Consider the following 19,913-nt stretch of genomic DNA (forward strand, 5'->3'; position numbering starts at 1 on the left):
GGTAAAATTCTCCATTTGTTTTTATTTCCAGGTATTTGGTTGTTTTCTCGCATGGGATACAAGACATGTAACGATTTCAGCACTAAATGATTCAAAATACATTGGAATGAGTGTCTACAATGTTGTCATGATGTGTTTGTCCGGAGCAGCTATTTCGTTTGTAATAAATGACAAACCTAATCCCGAATTTATCATCATAAGTCTGCTGATAATTTTCTGTACAACCATAACTTTGTGCCTTGTCTTTGTACCAAAGGTATTGTTATTCCTAATGAGGTTTTATCTAAATGTTGTAAAAATAAGAATTATTAGTATATAAAGAGACAGGAGGATTTTTTTCTCATTTTGTCAGCTAAGCATGTTGACAAATTATTTGTATTGTCACATAATTTTTGTATTGTATCTAAAACTCACAGTTTTACATCTTTACTGTGCTCTAACAATTTAAAATAATATGCATCATTCAGAATGATTTTAAATCGTGTTTTTCGAACATTAAAAAAATGTAATTTCATTAAAATTGTCTTGGACAGCAATATTTATGACTGCATGGTCTTTTGATTTTTACAAAAATGTTAAAAAGTCTTTTTATGTGTATTACTTAAAACTTTTGAATTTCCTCTTGTTTTAATCAACAATCAGTTCCCGACTTTGTGAATAAAGCAAATACATTTCTTAAATATTTGCAGACTCGCGATTTTTCGTTTCCAAATGTTTCATCCTGTCTTGAAATCATCAATTTTACATTCTTAGTTACTAAAATTAAAGCCGAAATTTTAATAATTGTTATTTTGTTCGAAAATTTGATTGTTTCATAGAAAGTTTATAGTAAAAAAACTGTAATTTATCTAAAATCACATGCCATTGTTCGGTTTCTCTTACATGCTAATTTCCTGTGTTAAAGAAAACGAAATGAGTAAGAATAATTTTTTCGATTGAATAGTTTGTAAGAAGACATTAGATCTCGTATCTTAGTGGGTTTATCGTTCATACATATCAGTTTCTGTTTTCCTTCCTTTCATATTGATCAATAGTAGTCCCCCCCCCTCCCCCCGCCTTTGGTACCTTTCCACCAATGTAAGTATGCTTCCGCTGTTGCTGGGTCTAAAAAATCATGTTTGTATCTATATTTCAAAATATTTTATCGTTATACGATGATAATACAAAAAATCTAAGGAAAACTAATCAGACTTAATTTCGAGTTTGACCTACGACGGTCTTTAGCTGTCTTACAAGGTTCTTTTTCCATTTCAGAGCTGCAGAAATTATTTATGAATAAAAACATTGCATAAAGGGAAATTAGATATAAAACCGACGACTCAAGTGAAAACAAATTAGATGTTAATATGAATACGGTCTTCGTTGATAGATAATTGCCCGCAACATATTTGTTGTATCGAATGTACACGCGTTAAACTTGAGAGCTGAACTTCATTTTTTGATATTGAAGTTTTAAATATAAACGTTTCTGCAAATTTCATTACGCTAACAGAATAAGATGTTTTTCAGAAATGAAATCTATTGTATATTTTCCTTTGTTATTCCGTATTTCACTGATGGAAATTTAAAAAGGGGGAGGGTTGAGTGTAATACAGAGTAGTCTTACCTGCTTCCCGTTTATTGGTCAGTTCTAAGTCAGGAACATAGTCAGTGGTTGTATTTATCGGGAATATGATATCTAATTATTCAAATTTTTGGAGATTTTGGCAATTTAGAGCTTGAAATATTACACAGGTTTGAATAGAAGGAGCTTGACGATGTGGGTTATTAGACTATGTCAAAAAAAAAAGAAAATTAACAATAGGGAACGAAAAATCGTCTCTTTCGTCGTAAAATGCAGTGTAGATTTTCCTTTGTGAAATAGATACATGCAAATTGATAAAATGACAATTGTTGCTGTTCATATTAGCATTAAGAAGAGTTAGTTTCCTGGTGACTAATTTCTGTTCAGTTAGAGAATTCTTTAAATATGTACCTGTTTTAACTTTGCACATTTTAGATTATGTTAACTTTATGATTGGTGGAGAACTGGACATGACAATTGAACTTCATATCATTTGGCGCTTATAAACATGAACCGTTTATATTTTGTAGATAGTTGAATTAAAAATTGATCCAAGAGGCGACGATAGAAGAATACGAGCTACGCTTAAAAGGAAGGGAAAGAAAAAAGAAGAAAATGGTCCATTGTTTAAAAAAGATATTAAAGATGTCGAAGAACTTAACAAACAGTACAAAGAAATAATTAAACAGGTAATATAAAAATAAGGAGAAGGAGATGTGGTATGATTGACAACAATACGACAACTCTACACCAAAGACCAACAGAAAAGCATACAACAACAGGTCACCGTGTGGTCTTCAACACGGACGGAAACCCATAAAGTAGGCTTTAAAAGGCCCCGGGGTAACGAAATCCATGACATAATTTTCCAGCTATACATAAATAATGTTCATTGTAATCTAAAACGTCACTACTGACATCTGCGAACGAGAATAGGCCAAATGAATATCACCGTCGATAAAAGGAAAATTCAAAATATTGAACAAAGCATTGTCTCTTTTGTCATAAATACTCGAAAGTTTCCCATTCGAAACTGAACTATTAAAATAATGAAAAGGACAAATATGTTCATATTAGATTCATTTAATGTCAGTAAGATAATTCTTGATTATTTAAAGAAAATTACCATCTAAGCAACTGTAAGAGTAATTACAATTTTCTGTTAAACGAAATTAAGACGGGTATTTTTTTTCTGATTTTGACTTTAAACTGTGGTTTGAAAATCAGTAACAGGTGTCTACTATTAAAGGGTCGACACAATTGCTTCCCATGGGAAAACTGACGAACTGTCGATAAATAAATTATTCTAAAGATTAACTTAAAATTTGTTGATAAAATCAATTTTCCTTTTAATTTAAACACACAAAGTATGAAAAACCTAAAGGTACACAGAAACGAAACATACAATGTAAAAAATGCAGACATCATAAATATTAATACAAATTTTCAGTACACCTGTGTTCTTTTTTTAATCGAAAACTGTTTTTAAATCAATCTAATACATGTGTTTGTATTCGCGGCTGGGTGACTGTTGGTATCATAAGCCCAGTAGTTGATACTTAAGAAAATCTCGCTCAGGGAAAGTTGACTTTGGACCGTTTTTGGCTCTTTGCTTTGAGTTCCTTTTGATCATATAAATCCACAAGTATTTATAAATCCTTGGCTTTCACATTTTCTATCCTTTTTTTCCGGATGAAGGTAATTCTATAAAAGCGCTTCGGAGGCACTAGATTTATAAAATGAAAATATCACTTTTTAAATTTCGTGTATTCGTAGTGTTTTCTGGATTTCTTTGGACTATGAGGTGTACTTTTTATTTACTAGCACCGCTGCTTATAGACTGGCCATTCTTTTATGGTCTCGTCCTGAATAATCATGCAATTTTGGCAGAGGACGTTAAGCAAGTAACACTCAATCAATCAATAATTTTTTAAGGTCGATTTTGGTCATATGGCTACTAGTATAAATTTTATATTAATCCAGAAAAGCGCATAAAACAACCAACTTTATAAAGTTTTATTTCAAATTGTCGATAGAAACGTGCAGAAATCAGAAATCTACTGGAACAACTTGGAGAAGACCCCGACTCCTTCCTTTACAAAGGAAAATACACACTGGGCGATACACCACGAAAAACAGTTGTTGGATTGAAAGTTTCTGATTCACCAACTAAAGTTTCTAGAGGTAAAAATTAATATTTTTGCTAATCTTTTTAAACATTAGAGTATCATTTAGAAATTCAAGAATAATATTGACTCTAAAAATAAGAAGATGTGGTATGATTGCTAATGAGACAACTCTCCACCAGAGACCAAATGGCACAGAAGTTAACAACTATAGGTCACCGTACGGCCTTCAACAATGGGCAAAACCCAAACCGCATAGTTTGCTATAAAAGGCCCCGAAATGACAAATTTAAAATAATTAAAACGAGAAAACTAATGACCTGATTGATGTACAAAACAATGAACGAAAAGATATGATAAACAGCAACAAACGACAACCACAGAATTTCTAGATTTTTTCTCGGCATTCTTGCTAAGACGTTGAATACCATTTTAATTTTTATTAAAGCAGTGTCAATCAAGCTCTGTAAAGAAACGTTTTATTTTTTAGTATCTTCAACACTTGAGGGAGAAGACTTGTCAATGTGTTCAGAATACACAAACACGTGGTCAGTTGATACATCTCAAGTACGGAAACGACTGTTGTTAATGTCAACAAAGTCTGTTACAAGTTCCGAAACAACAAATACTGACAGCATAGAACTTACAGATTTAAGGTATATCAAAATTACATATACATGTATATGTAAAAAATGAAAACAACACTTTTTAAGCATTTTTCGTCCGAAGCGCTGTTCTGGATTTACCTCCATCAGGAATTGTAATTGAAGAAGTAGAATTAAATTGTGTGCAAACTTGATATAAAATAAGTCTAGTACCGTTCTCCTAAATAATCATCAGTATAAAATAACGAAATATGTTATGATTGCCAAATTGGACAGCTTTTCACGTAGGTCTTAGCAACTATAGGTCTCCGTATAGCCTTCAACAATGAACAAAACCCCCACTGCATAGAAAGCTATGTATAAAAGGTCACGAAAGTCTGTTTAATGGTTTCTGGTTTCACTGTGTTTAACCTTATGTTATGTCGGGTTCACCTTATCTTACCTTCAGGTGTTTTCTTTTCATGTTAACGGGACATTAGCTACGAGATATAAATAGAAAAATTAATATTTGATATATTTTTGTTCAATGATAAACGAAAGTGAAATAGTGAAATAATAATTCGCTTTTAGCAGCCAGTTTGGATAAATTTTTCAAAATAAGTTAAGAAACATCGCTGAAGAATATTTCACTTGCAAGTGAATAATTCGACCTCATTGAATCAATATTCATATGACCTTCAGTTAACCCATTAGCTGCAGATGGGTTACGCATGTATTCAGCTATTATATGGAAAAGAATGTCAACATTGAAAGTGAAATAAGGATGAACCATTTTTGGTTGACTGATTCGATCTACAAAAAAAAATCACTCTCATACAGGTAAAAACGATGATACACATACTTTTTAACCTGCAGTATGAAATCAAATAGGCCTAGAAAAATCCAATTACACGTGGTCACTATCTATTTATATTTATATTTATGTTTATATCGGGTTATATGACCGTCGGCAGTTTACGGAGGTCATCTCGATAGTTAATTTGATGACGTCTAGACAAAAGTACACACGACATGCTGATACATATTATCGAGTCCATGTATTGTTGATTGTTTATTTTAGACTTTTTGTAATTTGGATATACGTAGTAGTATGTTGTAATTAAATATGAGAATTTGAGTCAAATCGGTGAACATGAATTTGACAGCTAATGCCACTTTAAGTTAAAGCACATTAATTTCGTTTTAACATCTCAGCTCTCATACCGTTAAACATGGTTAGCAATTGGACGTGGTTCGTGTGAGATGCATGTCATACTCGTAGATTTATACGATAACGACGGATGTATTCTAATTGTCGTAACCATAATCCCGTCCTCTTTTCATTGAGTATGACCTACCGATTTAGAATTACCACCAGGTTTGTGCTTACATGAGTAATACGACGGGCGCCACATATGGAGCAGGATTTGATTTCCTTTAGGGAGCACCAGAGATCATTCCTATTTTAGAGGGTTTCTTGTTGCATTAGTTTTCTATATTGTGTTTTGTAGACTGTTGTTTGTCTTTTTGTCATTTTTTGTTTTTAGCCATGTCATTGTCATGTCGTTTTTGAATTATGAGTATCTTTCGCCTCTCTTTTTTAATAATAAAACATGTTATGACTTTAATGCAATTTGTTTACAAACAAGTGTTTAGTATTTTCGTGTCTCTTTGTGTTGTTTTCCTCATGCTCTTTTTATTTACACATGTTCTACTATTTATATCCTTGAACGTTGTTGTTCATTCGGCATTACATTGTACTTAAATTTTTGTTCCCAATATATCCATATAAGATTGTATTTGTCTTTAAGAAATATCGGAGATGATATGATATAAATCATGATATGCATGTAGAAAACTTATTGAAAACGGTATTTCACATCCTAAATTTTACGGTAATTAAAGAAAGAGACCGATTTCATTCAGCCGCAACTCCTCTGAAACCACACAAAGTCGGGAAATATTTGTGATATGACGTATAAATGTAGTGTTTTGTACTTTCTAATCCTGTCTTTGAAACAATCTTTTTTCCAGAAAACAACCAATTTTTGAGAAAATATCCAAATTCGGAAACCGTTATCGATCCGTGTCTTATACGCTTTCGCGCATGCTCAGTCGAGTTTTTTTTCCATTGTGTCACTCATTTTGATTCCTTTCGGTAATGTCAACGGATTTTACGTAGCTCATACGGTTATTGAGGTAAAAGGGTAAAAACTACTGAAAATCAAACTTTGCCACACTTTAATTTCTTATTAAGTATTTAATATTTTTATTTTTCAACCGAGATGAATCTTTTGCATTATGTTCCTCATTTTCATCTCCTTAAATAAATAGAATTAAATGCATTAACCAAAACCTTACTGTGTCCACCTTATTACTGTGTCCCACTCTGTTTCAACACTTGCCCAATTGTACCGCGATTTCGCGGGCATCTTCTAGTTGTACTAAAAGCGCGGAAATCACTATGTGATCCGTGTAAACTCATCGAACCTTCAAACAAACTTATTAGTAAAGGTTATCTTACCAATGTTGTAATTCGATCTTTGAATATAGTTTACATTGGCACATATATCGATTTTGTCATTAGCAAATTAAAACATAACTAAATTTGTATTCTTTTCAAACGGTTTTTTGGGATGTATAAATACACATCCACGTTCATTTTCTATATAGAGATTAGTATTCATATGATGAAGACATAATCTTTCAATCAGTTTAATTGAGGTCTGGAGCTGGCATGTCAGTAACTGCTAGTAGTCTGTTGTTATTTATGTATTATTGTCATTTTGTTTATTTTTTTTTGTTTTCTATTCTGACATCGGACTCGGACTTCTCTTAAACTGAGTTTTACTGTGCGTACTGTTGTACTTTTGTTTTTTCTACATTGGCTAGAGGTATAGGGGGAGGGTTGAGATGTCAAAAAACATGTTTAACCCCGCCGCATTTTTGCGCCTGTCCCAAGTAAGGAGCCTCTGGCCTTTGTTAGTCTTGTATCATTTTTAATTTTAGTTTCTTGTGTATAATTTGGAGCTTAGTATGACGTCCATTACTAGTATCACTGAACTAGTATACATATTTGTTTAGGGGCCAGCTGAAGGACGCCTCCGGGTGCGGGAGTTTCTCGCTGCATTGAAGACCCATTGGTGGCCTTCGGCTGTTGTCTGCTCTATGGTCGGGTTGTTGTCTCTTTGACACATTCCCCATTTCCATTCTCAATTTTATTACTTTCTCTATATATTACATTATACATATTTATTAACAGGTTAACTCCTAACTATCCTACTGCCTGTCGATAATTTTATTTTAGCATTGCACAAATTAAAACACTTAATCCCTGGGATGTGTTTTAGTTGATTTTAGTCTCTGATGCATGAGTTTTTATTATTAATTGTTTTTTTGGCTTTTAACTAGCTTTCAGTAACTGCGAGTACTCTCAAATCGTACTTTCGTGTTAATTTGTAATGTATTTTTGTTATTTAATGTTTACTTATTCAGTGTTATTTCTAGTCTGACCATTTTTTAATATATACCACCTTTGATGAGTGGTTAGTATGACGATAAATTTTCACTTTTGTTCTCGTACTAGGAATAACAAAATTATTTCCATACTCCATGTATACCTTACAACAAAATTATTTTTATTTACCTGTGTACGTTGTTTTATTTGGCGGCATTTTGTCCAAGGTTATGGTTGTCTTTCTGATACTGTTTTACATCTAACCCCCTTGTTTTATTAATTTTGTATTTACATTGTGTCATAGATCAAATTTATTCGTTCAGTGTATGTTCACTTGTTTTTGTTAATATATCTTTTGATTGAGTTAAACCATTTCAATTGATATTTTATAGTGTGTCTTTCTATGTTGTGATGTTACACTATTGATTTAGGTAGGGTGAAGGTTGGCGCCTATTAAAACGTTTCAACCCGCTACATTTGTTTACACCTGTCCTAAGTCAGGAACCTGATGTTCAGTGTTTGTCGTTTGATAATGTGGTTCATAAGTGTTTCTCGTTTCTCGTTCTTTATATAGATTAGACCGTTGATCTTCCTGTTTGAATGGTTTTACACTAGTCATTTTTGGGGCCCTTTATAGCTTGCTGTTCGGTGTGAGCCAAGGCTCCGTGTTGAAGGCCGTACTTTGACCTATAATGGTTTACTTTTACAAATTGTGACTTGGATGGAGAGTTGTCTCATTGGCACTCATAACACATCTTCTTATATCTATGTATATTCTACAGAAAAGGTCAGAATATCCGAATGGCTAATATGAGACAATCATCGTACGACGAGCAAGAGGAATTCGGAGGAGTTTACCTTGGTCCACCAGAGTGCAGTAAAACACATAAATGTATTGGAAATGCTAATGACAGGTATGGCATGAGATATATGCTAATGACAGGTATGATGTGAGATATATGCTAATGACAAGTATGACATGAGATATATGCTAATGACTGGTATGATGTGAGATATTATATGCTAATGACAGGTATGACATGAGATATATGCTAATGACAGGTATGATGTGAGATATTAAAAAACTCACAAAAAACAAGGAAAGTTCCCACATAGTTGATAAATATATATATAAAACCAATTTAGAATTAAATATTTGGACTGTGATTAACGATTATGGTTTAGTTGATGATGTTGACAGATAGATGTTTAACGTCAGGTGGTAAATGCATATTCAGGACGAGCTAGCTTGTGTGATGTGATTATGACAGTTGCTTAGTACTGGACCGGATTTTTAACGTTTTGGTCATAAGGTTATAGTCCGCAGGAAGATATGCCATCCTATCAGGACACATTATTCTAACTCCGAGCCGACTATTCTTTGCTCTGGTTCCAAAATCCCGCGTGGTTAGAGGAGAGGCAGAAAACACAAATATTCAAGTCTGTCTTCGTTTGGCACAGACTATATCGAATCCGAACTTGAAGCGAGCACGCTACCACGAGAATACCGAGGCGGTTAATTTTGGCATTGACGTGTAAATTGCTTATTTTTCAAAAACGCATTCACTTGCATCGCATACTTTCCTTTAATTCCTAAATTGTGTACATTGAAGATATAAATACAATGCGCTTCTTTTTATATATGTATGTGTTAAAAAAATAAAAGGTAAAGTTGCAAATGAATAAATAAATAAACAGGACATATTCGATAAGAAAGAATTAAGCCCTGCAATACCATCAAATAAAACAACAAATTTATATAGTATGTATTTAATCAAAAATATTTCCATCGTGTTATCTTTTTACAGAAACCATGTGATTCCAAACAATAAGATTAACGAGGAAGTTCGATTAACTGATCTAAATTTGACAGTAAAATATAATGCTATCTCAGATGTTGATAGTTTGTCAAGTTTTCCAGGTATTGCATTAATCAGTCTTCAATAATATATATAATAAGTACGTGTTTCGAGTGTTGGTGATCATATTTTCAAAAAACAAGATTTATTCCTCTTTATTTTGTACATATACATATCATATTCTCAGTATATGAATGTAAACATTTTCTTTTTCTTTATTATTCCATTTTAATCACGCTGTTTTTCACTTTTGGAATTTACTATTGGATCACTTTCAGTGCGCAAGTCACTTATTTAATTAACTGAAGTATATAAATTCGAATACTCCAGAACTTCAGTTTAAATACTTCACACACTTCAGCTTAAATACCCCAGCGCTCCAACTTAAATATGAATTGTTGAGGTATTACATGTATAATTAAAGAGCGCAATTTCCGTACGGAAAACCGCCGTCTAATAACCTACAGTCAAATTTAAACTGGAGTGCTGGAGTATTTAAGCTGAAGTGCTGGAGTATTTGAATTGAAGTGATGGAGTATTTAAATTGAAGTGATGGAGTATTCGAATTGCAGTCCTGAAGTATTTTTCAGGTATGCTTGAAAACAAAAAACTCTGCAATTAGAAAGCAAAATACATAAAAGTTTAAAAGTATCAAAATCAAAAAGGACTTAAGCAGATCAGTCAAAACCACTTACGGTTAACTTGACCTAATAGAGGTCAACTGTAATCTAAATCTTTTATACAGCTATATATTTATAAACTGTACGTTTATATACAACATGCATCATTTTGAACATGTCAGTCTAGACATAACAGTTACATGGCGGATAATAAACGCTGACTCCATTGAAACATTTGAAAATACATAAATTCAACTCTGAAAGCAGTAATATAATTCAACACTTACACATGTATGATACCAATGTCAATGCATACACTCTGGATTTTTTTTCGAAAAAAAAATCATCAGGTACGCTCGAGACTTTATCAATAATATATATATGCCTGGAAAGCCAGATACTTGAATACACAAACTATAAAAAGCGACACTAAGAAACAAACATAGAAGATGTCCAGGTTGCATCATTAAGGAAAATAATGTTTAATTTCATAGTTGTACTTTGTTTTTTTCAGACGAAGAGTTGACATATCTGTAGACAGATTTTGTTTTTACTATATGACGTGTACTTATGTGTCTTTCTAGAGCATTTTGTACATTTTCAACTACTGGGGGAAATCATGTGATACTATTGAAGAATTGTAAATAAACAAAAATGAATGTTTGGATTGAAATTTCTCAATTATGCATGTTGGAATATTGCCATGATTTCAATTTTAAGGATGATAAATCTTACAATGCTGTTAAACAATTTTAAGGATGATTTATTTTACACTGTAGTTGAACAGTTTTCTGACTTTTAGATATAAATTTATGGTACCATTTTAAGTGGACATGACACGTGATAATTTCTAAAACTTACGCATCATTATTTGCAAAATTATAACGTACTAACATCTACCGTAGTTGCTGAACATACAACTTATGCTTTCATGCTCAAGTCAAAGAAATTGTTTAATGAAACAGCGTATATTATGACTTACGATGACCACACATTCAGCTGAAAGACCGACAAGTTATGTTGGTTATATTTGTCGTTGAGTATCTGTTTCATTGACATATACACCACATCTCCTTTTATCAAGGAGCAAACGAAATAAAGCAAACTATAAATATTAACTCAAACTACTGCATCACAAGCATGACAACACTGAGGTTGTGAGTCGGATTCCCGCACGTGGCAGGTGCGCTCGACTCTAATCTTAATGGACTCGGATTGTTAGTTTTCCTACCGAAGATCGGATGTTCTCTCCTGGCAATCCGGCTTCCTCAACCAATAAAAACCGACCGCCACGAAATAGCACAATAGTGTTGAAAGTGGTGTTAAATACCAATCAATTTAAATCAATCAATCAATCAATTAGATAAATATTAACAGTGAAGGAAGTCATATTATAGCAGATAGATGGTGCATCCTTGTGTATCGGAATGACAAGTAGAATTCACTGAATATGTTGCCAACACTCGTATGTAAAAAAAACCCTCATAAATATCAAGTACAAAAAGGGTAGAAGATAGCAAGGGGTAAAAATAAATCATTAGTCGAAAAATAATGGCCAACACCATAGCTAAAAGAAACAAGACGAACGGACAAACAACTTTTAACAAAACACTTCACAAAATGAATAAATTACAATTCTGGAATGGCATATATCCACATAGATAAAACTGATAATAGGAAACTATCAATGAGCCACCTAAACACACTCGTCTATAGATAAAGAGTTTATATTAATCTTAAAAGTCTTTTTATATGTCTTGTTAAGTTGCTATTTCATTAACGTATATTACACGTTTCCTTGTTTTCTATGTATATTTATTCTTTGAGAGAAGATGTGTTCAAAAAAGATGTTAAGCATTCGAGCGGAGCAAAATAATTTAAGAAATTGCACAATAAAATGAATAAAAAATAAGAAGGTCATGTTAAGATGAAAGACCGGGATGGAGACGCAAAATGTAGACTTACAGCGGAAATGCTGAATAGATGCAAAAATGTATAGATCTCTCAAAGAATTTTGCAAGGACTCCAGAACGTGCAGAGAATGAATATGACTGCGTATTTACATATCCTGCACAGGCAAACGGACGACCCCTCAGCATGCTTTTCACTGCCAGGCAATATTAGGCAAGGTAATTCTATACTATCGTAACCTTTTTTTTTTATAATTTGTCGGTTATGACCACGCGACGTCTACCGAAAATCAAGGGTTATACATATACGTTGCATGTATGAAAACAAACTGACAATTGTAGAATGAATCCTATACTAAGTCTTAATCAATACGTGTTTCCCTTGTACAACGATTAGAATGATTGGTTAAAGACAACAACAAACTTGTCTTCCGCATCTTACCGTTAATTACTTTAGAACCAATTGCACAGTGTAGTTTGTATTTTCCTCATCGTGGTTCCCGAAATGTATTTGTTAATTAGAAGTCTTACATCGGAAACTAAAATACTTAATCCAGTATTTTAGTGGTATAATGACAAAATCCTCTCTAAAACTCATAATTTACAATTCGTCAGACATAAAATGTAGTGATATATATTTTATCCTTATATTTAAGATAATAATTTAAATAATTAGATAATTAAATAATTAGATAATTAAGGGGATTTTCGTATTGAAGGTGCATGTAAGTACATGTATATATTTTTTTTGGAAAGTACAGTGAATAAACTTTTTCACTTGCGTACGGATATATATAAGTACTATATGTAGTATGGGTTGTTTCATTATGAAACGTTCTTCGTGATAATTTTTCAATTTTTGTTTTTTCAAGCAATTTTCATTCAGAATTTATGAGGGCGATACAGTAATCAGTGCTACAGCAGATAATGATTAATGAAATAAATAGATAAATAATTTAATTTAATATTAATGAACATTACAACAAAACACCAGACACAAGGGTAAATATATTGAAGGCATTTGCTATATTCAAAAATAAAATGAGATAGTTTGAAGTACGAGAATGAAAGAGTGAAATATAAAATTTAATCAAGATAATTTGTTTTTAAAATGAGCTATTAGATTATTGTATTTCTGTCTTTTGTATTTTAGAGAAAATTTGTAAACTATGATTAATTGGTTGAGAACCATTGATATGTTGAATAAAGAGGAAAACACGTCGTATTCCTGTAATGGTGTACTTGTTTTGGTCATTGGGACAGTTGGAAATACGCTCGTAATTATTGTTTATTTCGGATCTCTATGGGCACTGAAAGGAGCACATTGGATATTCATCCGAGCTATTGCTGTAACAGATGCTTTAGTGTGTATACTAATAATTCCATATGAGTTTTACCAAAGGACAAATCAATTGACATTTTATTCCGAATGGACATGTAAATGTGTCCGAACAACCAGCGTTCACATAACAATAATTTCGTGCCTTTTACTCGTTATAATGTCCGTAAATCGTCTATATAAAGTTTGTAGGCCAACGAACGCTCAGTTAAGTTCCCGCCAAGCTTGAGTTAGTATTTTTATTCTTGAAATGATTGCTGCACTTCTGTCCTGGCCTCAGGTAGTAAACAGTGGAATAAATCTTGTACACCTGCAAAATAATATCACTGGTTATGATTGTAGTTTTGCCACAAGATCAAATGACATGAAACACGCCACTATATACAGCGCAGTTTTATTTCTAGGGTTCATATTATTATGTGCATTGATAACCATTTACGTCATTATTGGACAAATACTTCGAAAGAAGGATCAATTCAAATCTAAATGCATCTCAGTCTATCGGGTGACAAGATCTGTAGTTTCTGTAACAACACCAGAATCAGCTGAATTAGGGGATGTAACAAGTGACAGCATAAAATATGGGAGAAGTAAATGAAGTTATGAAAACGAATATAAGCAATTCAACTACTCAATATACAACAACCTCGTGTAAGAAACAAGGATCTCGAAAGTTAACTAAGATGGCATTTTCAATAAGTCTTTGTTTTGTTCTTAGTTACTTTCCGTCACTTGTGGTGACTATAACTTCTGCAATATCAAAGGATCAAAATGTAACAAACAACTGGACTCCAGCAGTAATACCAATTTTATCACGTTTGTTCCTCATCAATAATATAATAAATGCCTGGTCATATTATTGGCTAGATAAAACTTTTCGATCAAAAGTTAAAAAAATATCATCGAAATTATTAATCTAAGAGGAGAAAAGTAGAATTATAAAAGATCTGCTTCTGCGAAATTGCCTTATATTAGTTAAAACAATTCAAACAAATATGCCTTTATTGGTTTTTTCCATATCATCTATAGTGCATTACAATATATAAGAAATAATGAGACATTAGAAATAAAATGACAAAACATTCAGAGTTGCCTTTCTTTTTACATAATAAACATCGTTAGGTTTGACTCCGCCGATCATTTTTGTACATTGTAGGCGTATATTCTATTTATTATTTAAGAACATTTTCATAATGATCGGACGCCTTCGTAATAAGAATCGCCGACTATTATTCGAATGATGCATGTATATAAATATTGTCCTATGATCAAAGGAAATTTGAGGATAGTAATTTGACATGAGAATCTATATAAAAAAATCAGAAACCTACATTTATCTCATTATGGATTCTGTTGAAGAATATGTCACAACATTTCAAAACAAAATTAAAAGATCAAACTATAAACTTTATCCGAACGTGGTAAGTTCCTAAAAATATAAGTCTATCCCGTTTTTTGCAAACTAAAACACTGTATAAACGCTATACATCAATCAGTCATCAATAACAAAGATGCATGCTTATCATTACTTTATGATAAATTCTTGCTTGTCTCTGCAGACAAGGCATCCAACAATATTAAATGGCATGCACAGTGTATAACTATCAAGATGAGGTGGAAGACACTGAGAGGATATTCAAAACTCATTTGTTGAGAGAAACTGACAATGCCGTGACAAAAAAAAAACAAAAAAAACGAAAGATGACGAATAGACAAACGAGTTCACAAAACACCACATAGAAAACTTAAGACTGAGCAACACGAACCAATTCAAACGGGCACGTCAGGAGGGTAAACAGTTCCTACTTCACTAGTTCAGGAGAGTAAGCAGTTCCTACTTCACTAGTTCAGGAGAGTTAGCAGTTCCTACTTAACTAGTTCAGGAGAGTAAGCAGTTCCTACTTCACCAGGTCAGGAGGGTAAGCAGTTCCTACTTCACTAGTTAAGGAGAGTAAGCAGTTCCTACTTCACTAGTGGCACCCGTCGTGTTGCCCATGGTATGTACAAATTCGGATATTGGTCTTACATGAAAATGTCTAGTCTAAGAAATGTAAATTGGCCTGCGAGGAAGCTACCAACTCTGACAAACTGACAAAGGTTATATGTTAGCTACATTGTAATCATAAGGTACTGATGAATTCTTTAAATGTACACATGTGCAAACATAACTTTGACCTCTCTTGCCTGTTTTAGATTGATACAAAACTACACAATGTTTCATTTACACTGTCAGTAGCATTCGTGCTTCATCTACTTGTTCTACTAAAGGCCAGTAAGATGTCCAGAATATTGATTCTAAAAAACTCTGAAGAGCTTTACTATAGTGTGTGATATAACTATAATGTTTGCTTTATTTAGCGATTTTTTGAAGTTCTCGTCTTGTTAAAAACAGAAAATGGTATTACAATGTGAAACTATATCGTATCATGACTTAATTTAGAAAAAAAATCATAAAACGTTGTCAGATACAATACTTGTTTTATCATTACTGTACATTACATTATCTTACACAATGATGTTTGTTGGTATGTGGTTTTAAGGAAATCGGTTGTGTCCTATATTTTATAAGAATGTGTGGTATTTTTACTCTGATTCTCTATTTGTTTTCCCTTACGTACATGTATCACAAATAATGTTGCGTGTTCCGAAACTTTAACATTCTAGCAAACGAAAGATCGACTCATTCTCTTTGTGAAAAATTAGATCTTTAAACAAAGTTGCATGTAAATATTAGTTTAACCAATATGTTTTGCATTACCATTACCGAAAATTGAATTCATTACATCATATCCTTCCCACGTGAAGAAATTATTCCATGCTTAAAAATTGTTTGTATTAAAATGTCAAATAACTTGACAAAAAAATCAAATATATATTTAATACGGGAAATTTAAGAACTTGGAAAACTGCTATTTCTTCTTTGAAATGTTTTTTTTTTTGGATGAATGTTGATTCTTATGCATATAAAAACAGGTCGACCAGTAGGGATGCATCATGAGTACCAACTGGAATATCTACTGTTTGTTGAAATATCGTTTTGGAATCAAAATAGTTATTCTTTTTCGTAACCTAAAACAGGAAATGTATATCTCTGATTCAATTTTTTTTTAGACAAAGTACTGTTTAAATGGAAGATGTAGTCTCTATTTCAATTGAGCTTAAGGAATATATGTACATTGTAGTGGTGCAGTTTGGGTATGCAATTTAAAGAAAGAAGATTTTCTTAGTCTTTTTTATGTTTGTTTTTGTTGCACTTCAGTGTTCTTGTTGTTCCTTTGTTTTCCTCTTATAGTTGATGTGTTTCCCTCGGTTTTAGTTTACAACCCGGATTTGTTTTCTCTCAATCGATTTATGACTTTTGAACACCGGTATACTACTGTTGCCTTTATTTATGCTAACTCCTAAAGGAGATACGGAAGGATTTGTGATTTTTTTCTACATCTCTTTCGTGAATTAAATGATGTAGGTGTATAATTGATATTTTCAGATTTTCTGTGAATTCATAGTTCTGTCGTTAGCCAATCCAAATAATGATTGTTTTCAGTACATGTTAAGGAAAATTGTGGTTGAGACTTTCTCTGCTAAAACAAAATAGATATAAGAAGATGTGGTATGAGTGCCAATGAGACAACTCTCCATCCAAGTCAAAATTTATAAAAGTAAACCATTATAGGTCAAAGTACGGTCTTCAACACGGAGCCTTGGCCCACACCGAACAGCAAGCTATAAAGGGCTCCAAAAATTACTAGTGTAAAACCATTCAAACGGGAAAACCAACGGTCTAATCTATATAAAAAACGAGAAACGAGAAACGCTTATGAACCACATCAACAAACGACAACTACTGAACATCAGATTCCTTGCAAACAATTGCAGCGGGTTTAAACGTTTTAATGGAACCAAACCTTCACCCTTATCTGAAAAAATAGTGTAACATCACAACATAGAAAGACACACTATAAAATATCAATTGAAATGGCTTAACTCAATCAAAAGACATATTAACACCAGAGAACATACACTGAACAAATAAATTTGATCTATGACACAATGTAAATACAAAATAAATAAACTAAGGGAAGAATAATTAAACTAACATGTTATACCGCTGTGAAATGTTAAACAATTTAAGAAAAACTATATGATTGAACAAAAATATCAATCATTTGCAATAACTTTAAACACAGGTAAATGAAAATATATATAAATTTGTTGTTAGGTATACGTGTACAGTTCAAATAGAGAAAGGAAATAGTTTTACAAAATAAATAATTAGGGCCCCGCCGAATGGCGGACGCCCTATAGTGATCAGTCTGTCCGTCCGTCCGTAACAAATTGTGTCCGCTCTATATCTAGAGAATAATTATGATTTCAAAGTTAATACTTGGCATGTATATTAACCAACACCAGAGGGTGTGTCATAATGTATGTACAACTTCCTAGGTCAAAGGTCAAGGTCAAAAACTTTGGTTTTAGATGACAACACCATGTCCTATGGTAAAGATCGTGTCCGCTCTATATCTTGAGATCCGTTATGATTTCAAAGTTTATACTTGACATGTATATAAACCAACACCAGAGGATGTGTCATAATGTATGTACAACTTCCTAGGTCAAAGGTCAAGGTCAAAAACTGGTTTTAGTTGACAACCCCATGTCCTATGGTAAAGATCGTGTCCGCTCTATATCTTGAGAACCGTTATGATTTCAAAGTTTATACTTGACATGTATATAAAGCAACACCAGAGGGTGTGTCATAATTTATGTACAACTTCCTAGGTCAAAGGTCAAGGTCATAAACTTCGGTTTTAGTTGACAACACCATGCCTAATGATAAAGATACAAATCTTTTACCACACATTATTCACAGCGGGGCCCACAGAGATGGCTCCCATCTCAATGATATCTAGTTTTGATGTTCATAGTACGAAGAAGTGAAAATTTATAGTAATACCAAACACTTATCAAAGCTGGTATATAGACCAGATATAACCCTGAATAACATTAAATAACAAAAAAACATTACAATTAGTATCAACAGGTCAAATAAACAAGAAAGTACGATTTGAGAGTACTCGCAGTTACTGACAGCTAGTTAAAAGCCAAAAACAATTAATAATAAAAAATCATGCATCAGAGACTAAAATCAACTAAAACACATCCCAGGATTTAGTATTTTAACGTCATGGACAGTCAAAGAAGACATGACTTGTGCAATGCCAAAAATAAATGTATCGACAGGCAGTAGGATAGTTAGATGTTAACCTCTTTATGGATCAAAATGAACGTGGATGTGTCTTTATACATCCCGTTTTAATTTGCTGATGACAAAATCGATATTATTGCCAATGTAAACTATATTCAAAGATCTAATTACAACATTGGTAAGATAACCATTACTAATAAGTTTGTTTAAAGGTTCGATGAGTTTACACGGATCACATAGTGATTTCCGCGCTTTAAGTACAATAAAGCACATTTAAGTACAATAAAGCACATTTATCGTTTAGACCGGATATTTATTACATTCACATCTTCAGGTTTCTTCAAAGTAACCTTCGATAGAGATACAAACTTGCATAATATACTAATCCTTATACAAACACGGCGGGTGCAACATGTGGAAAAGGATCTGCTCATGTGTCTATATATACTATATAGAATTTAATCAAACTTATCAAAGTAGACATGTTGCGGCTAAACAAACTGTCTATAGATAATGAGTTTATATTGATCTTAAAAAGACTTTTTTTGTGTATTGTTAAGTTGCTGTTTCATTAACGTCTGTCGTACGTTTCCTTGTTTTCTATATATATTTTTTTATTGAGATAACGTGTGTTCAAAGAAGATGTTAAGCATTCGATTGCAACAAATTTACGAAACTACACAATAGAGTGAATGAAAAATCAGTAGGTAAGTGGAAACACCAGGATGGAGAGTGAAAAATTTTGACTTACATTGGAAATAGGAAATGCTCATGAATAGATGCAAAAATGTAAGAACTTCTCAGAGGTTTTGCAAGGACTCCATGCAGAGAGTGTGGCATTTTTCAACACCGGGAATCGGATTTAACTTCCCAATTCCATTTCGACATGACTGCGTATTTACATATCCTGTACAGGCAAACGGACGACCCCTACGCATGCTTTTTACTGCCAGGTAATATTAGACAAGGTATTTCTATACCACAGTAACCGTTAGTTTTATTATTTGTCTGTTATGACCACGTCTACAGAAAAATAAAGGATTATACGTTGCATGTATGAAAACAAACTAACAGTTGTTAAATGAATCCCGTTTATAATCAATACGTATTTTCCTTGTACAACGATTAGAATGATTGGTTAAAGACAACAACAAACTTGTCTTTCCGCAATTTACGGGTTAATTATAATAAATTGAACCAATTGCATCATGTAGACTCTATTTTCCTCATCGTGGTTTCCGAAATGTA

The 19,913-nt window shown here is 32.7% G+C and overlaps 1 protein-coding gene across 1 annotated transcript in view; it reads left to right on the top strand.

Moving 5' to 3' along the window:
* Window positions 1-10,948, top strand: part of LOC127706647 (gamma-aminobutyric acid type B receptor subunit 2-like) — a 31,212-nt gene extending 20,264 nt beyond the window's left edge. The window contains exons 12-18 of the mRNA XM_052211302.1: window positions 32-256; window positions 2,095-2,253; window positions 3,601-3,748; window positions 4,181-4,346; window positions 8,514-8,645; window positions 9,540-9,652; window positions 10,725-10,948. Of these exons, the coding sequence (XP_052067262.1) occupies window positions 32-256; window positions 2,095-2,253; window positions 3,601-3,748; window positions 4,181-4,346; window positions 8,514-8,645; window positions 9,540-9,652; window positions 10,725-10,747 (966 nt within the window). The 3' untranslated portion in view covers window positions 10,748-10,948. The remainder of the gene's footprint in view (window positions 1-31; window positions 257-2,094; window positions 2,254-3,600; window positions 3,749-4,180; window positions 4,347-8,513; window positions 8,646-9,539; window positions 9,653-10,724) is intronic.
* The last annotated feature ends 8,965 nt before the right edge of the window (window positions 10,949-19,913 follow it).

Source organism: Mytilus californianus, unplaced genomic scaffold (assembly GCF_021869535.1).
Source record: "Mytilus californianus isolate M0D057914Y unplaced genomic scaffold, xbMytCali1.0.p SCAF_6, whole genome shotgun sequence".
Classification (NCBI taxonomy): Eukaryota; Metazoa; Mollusca; class Bivalvia; order Mytilida; family Mytilidae; genus Mytilus; species Mytilus californianus.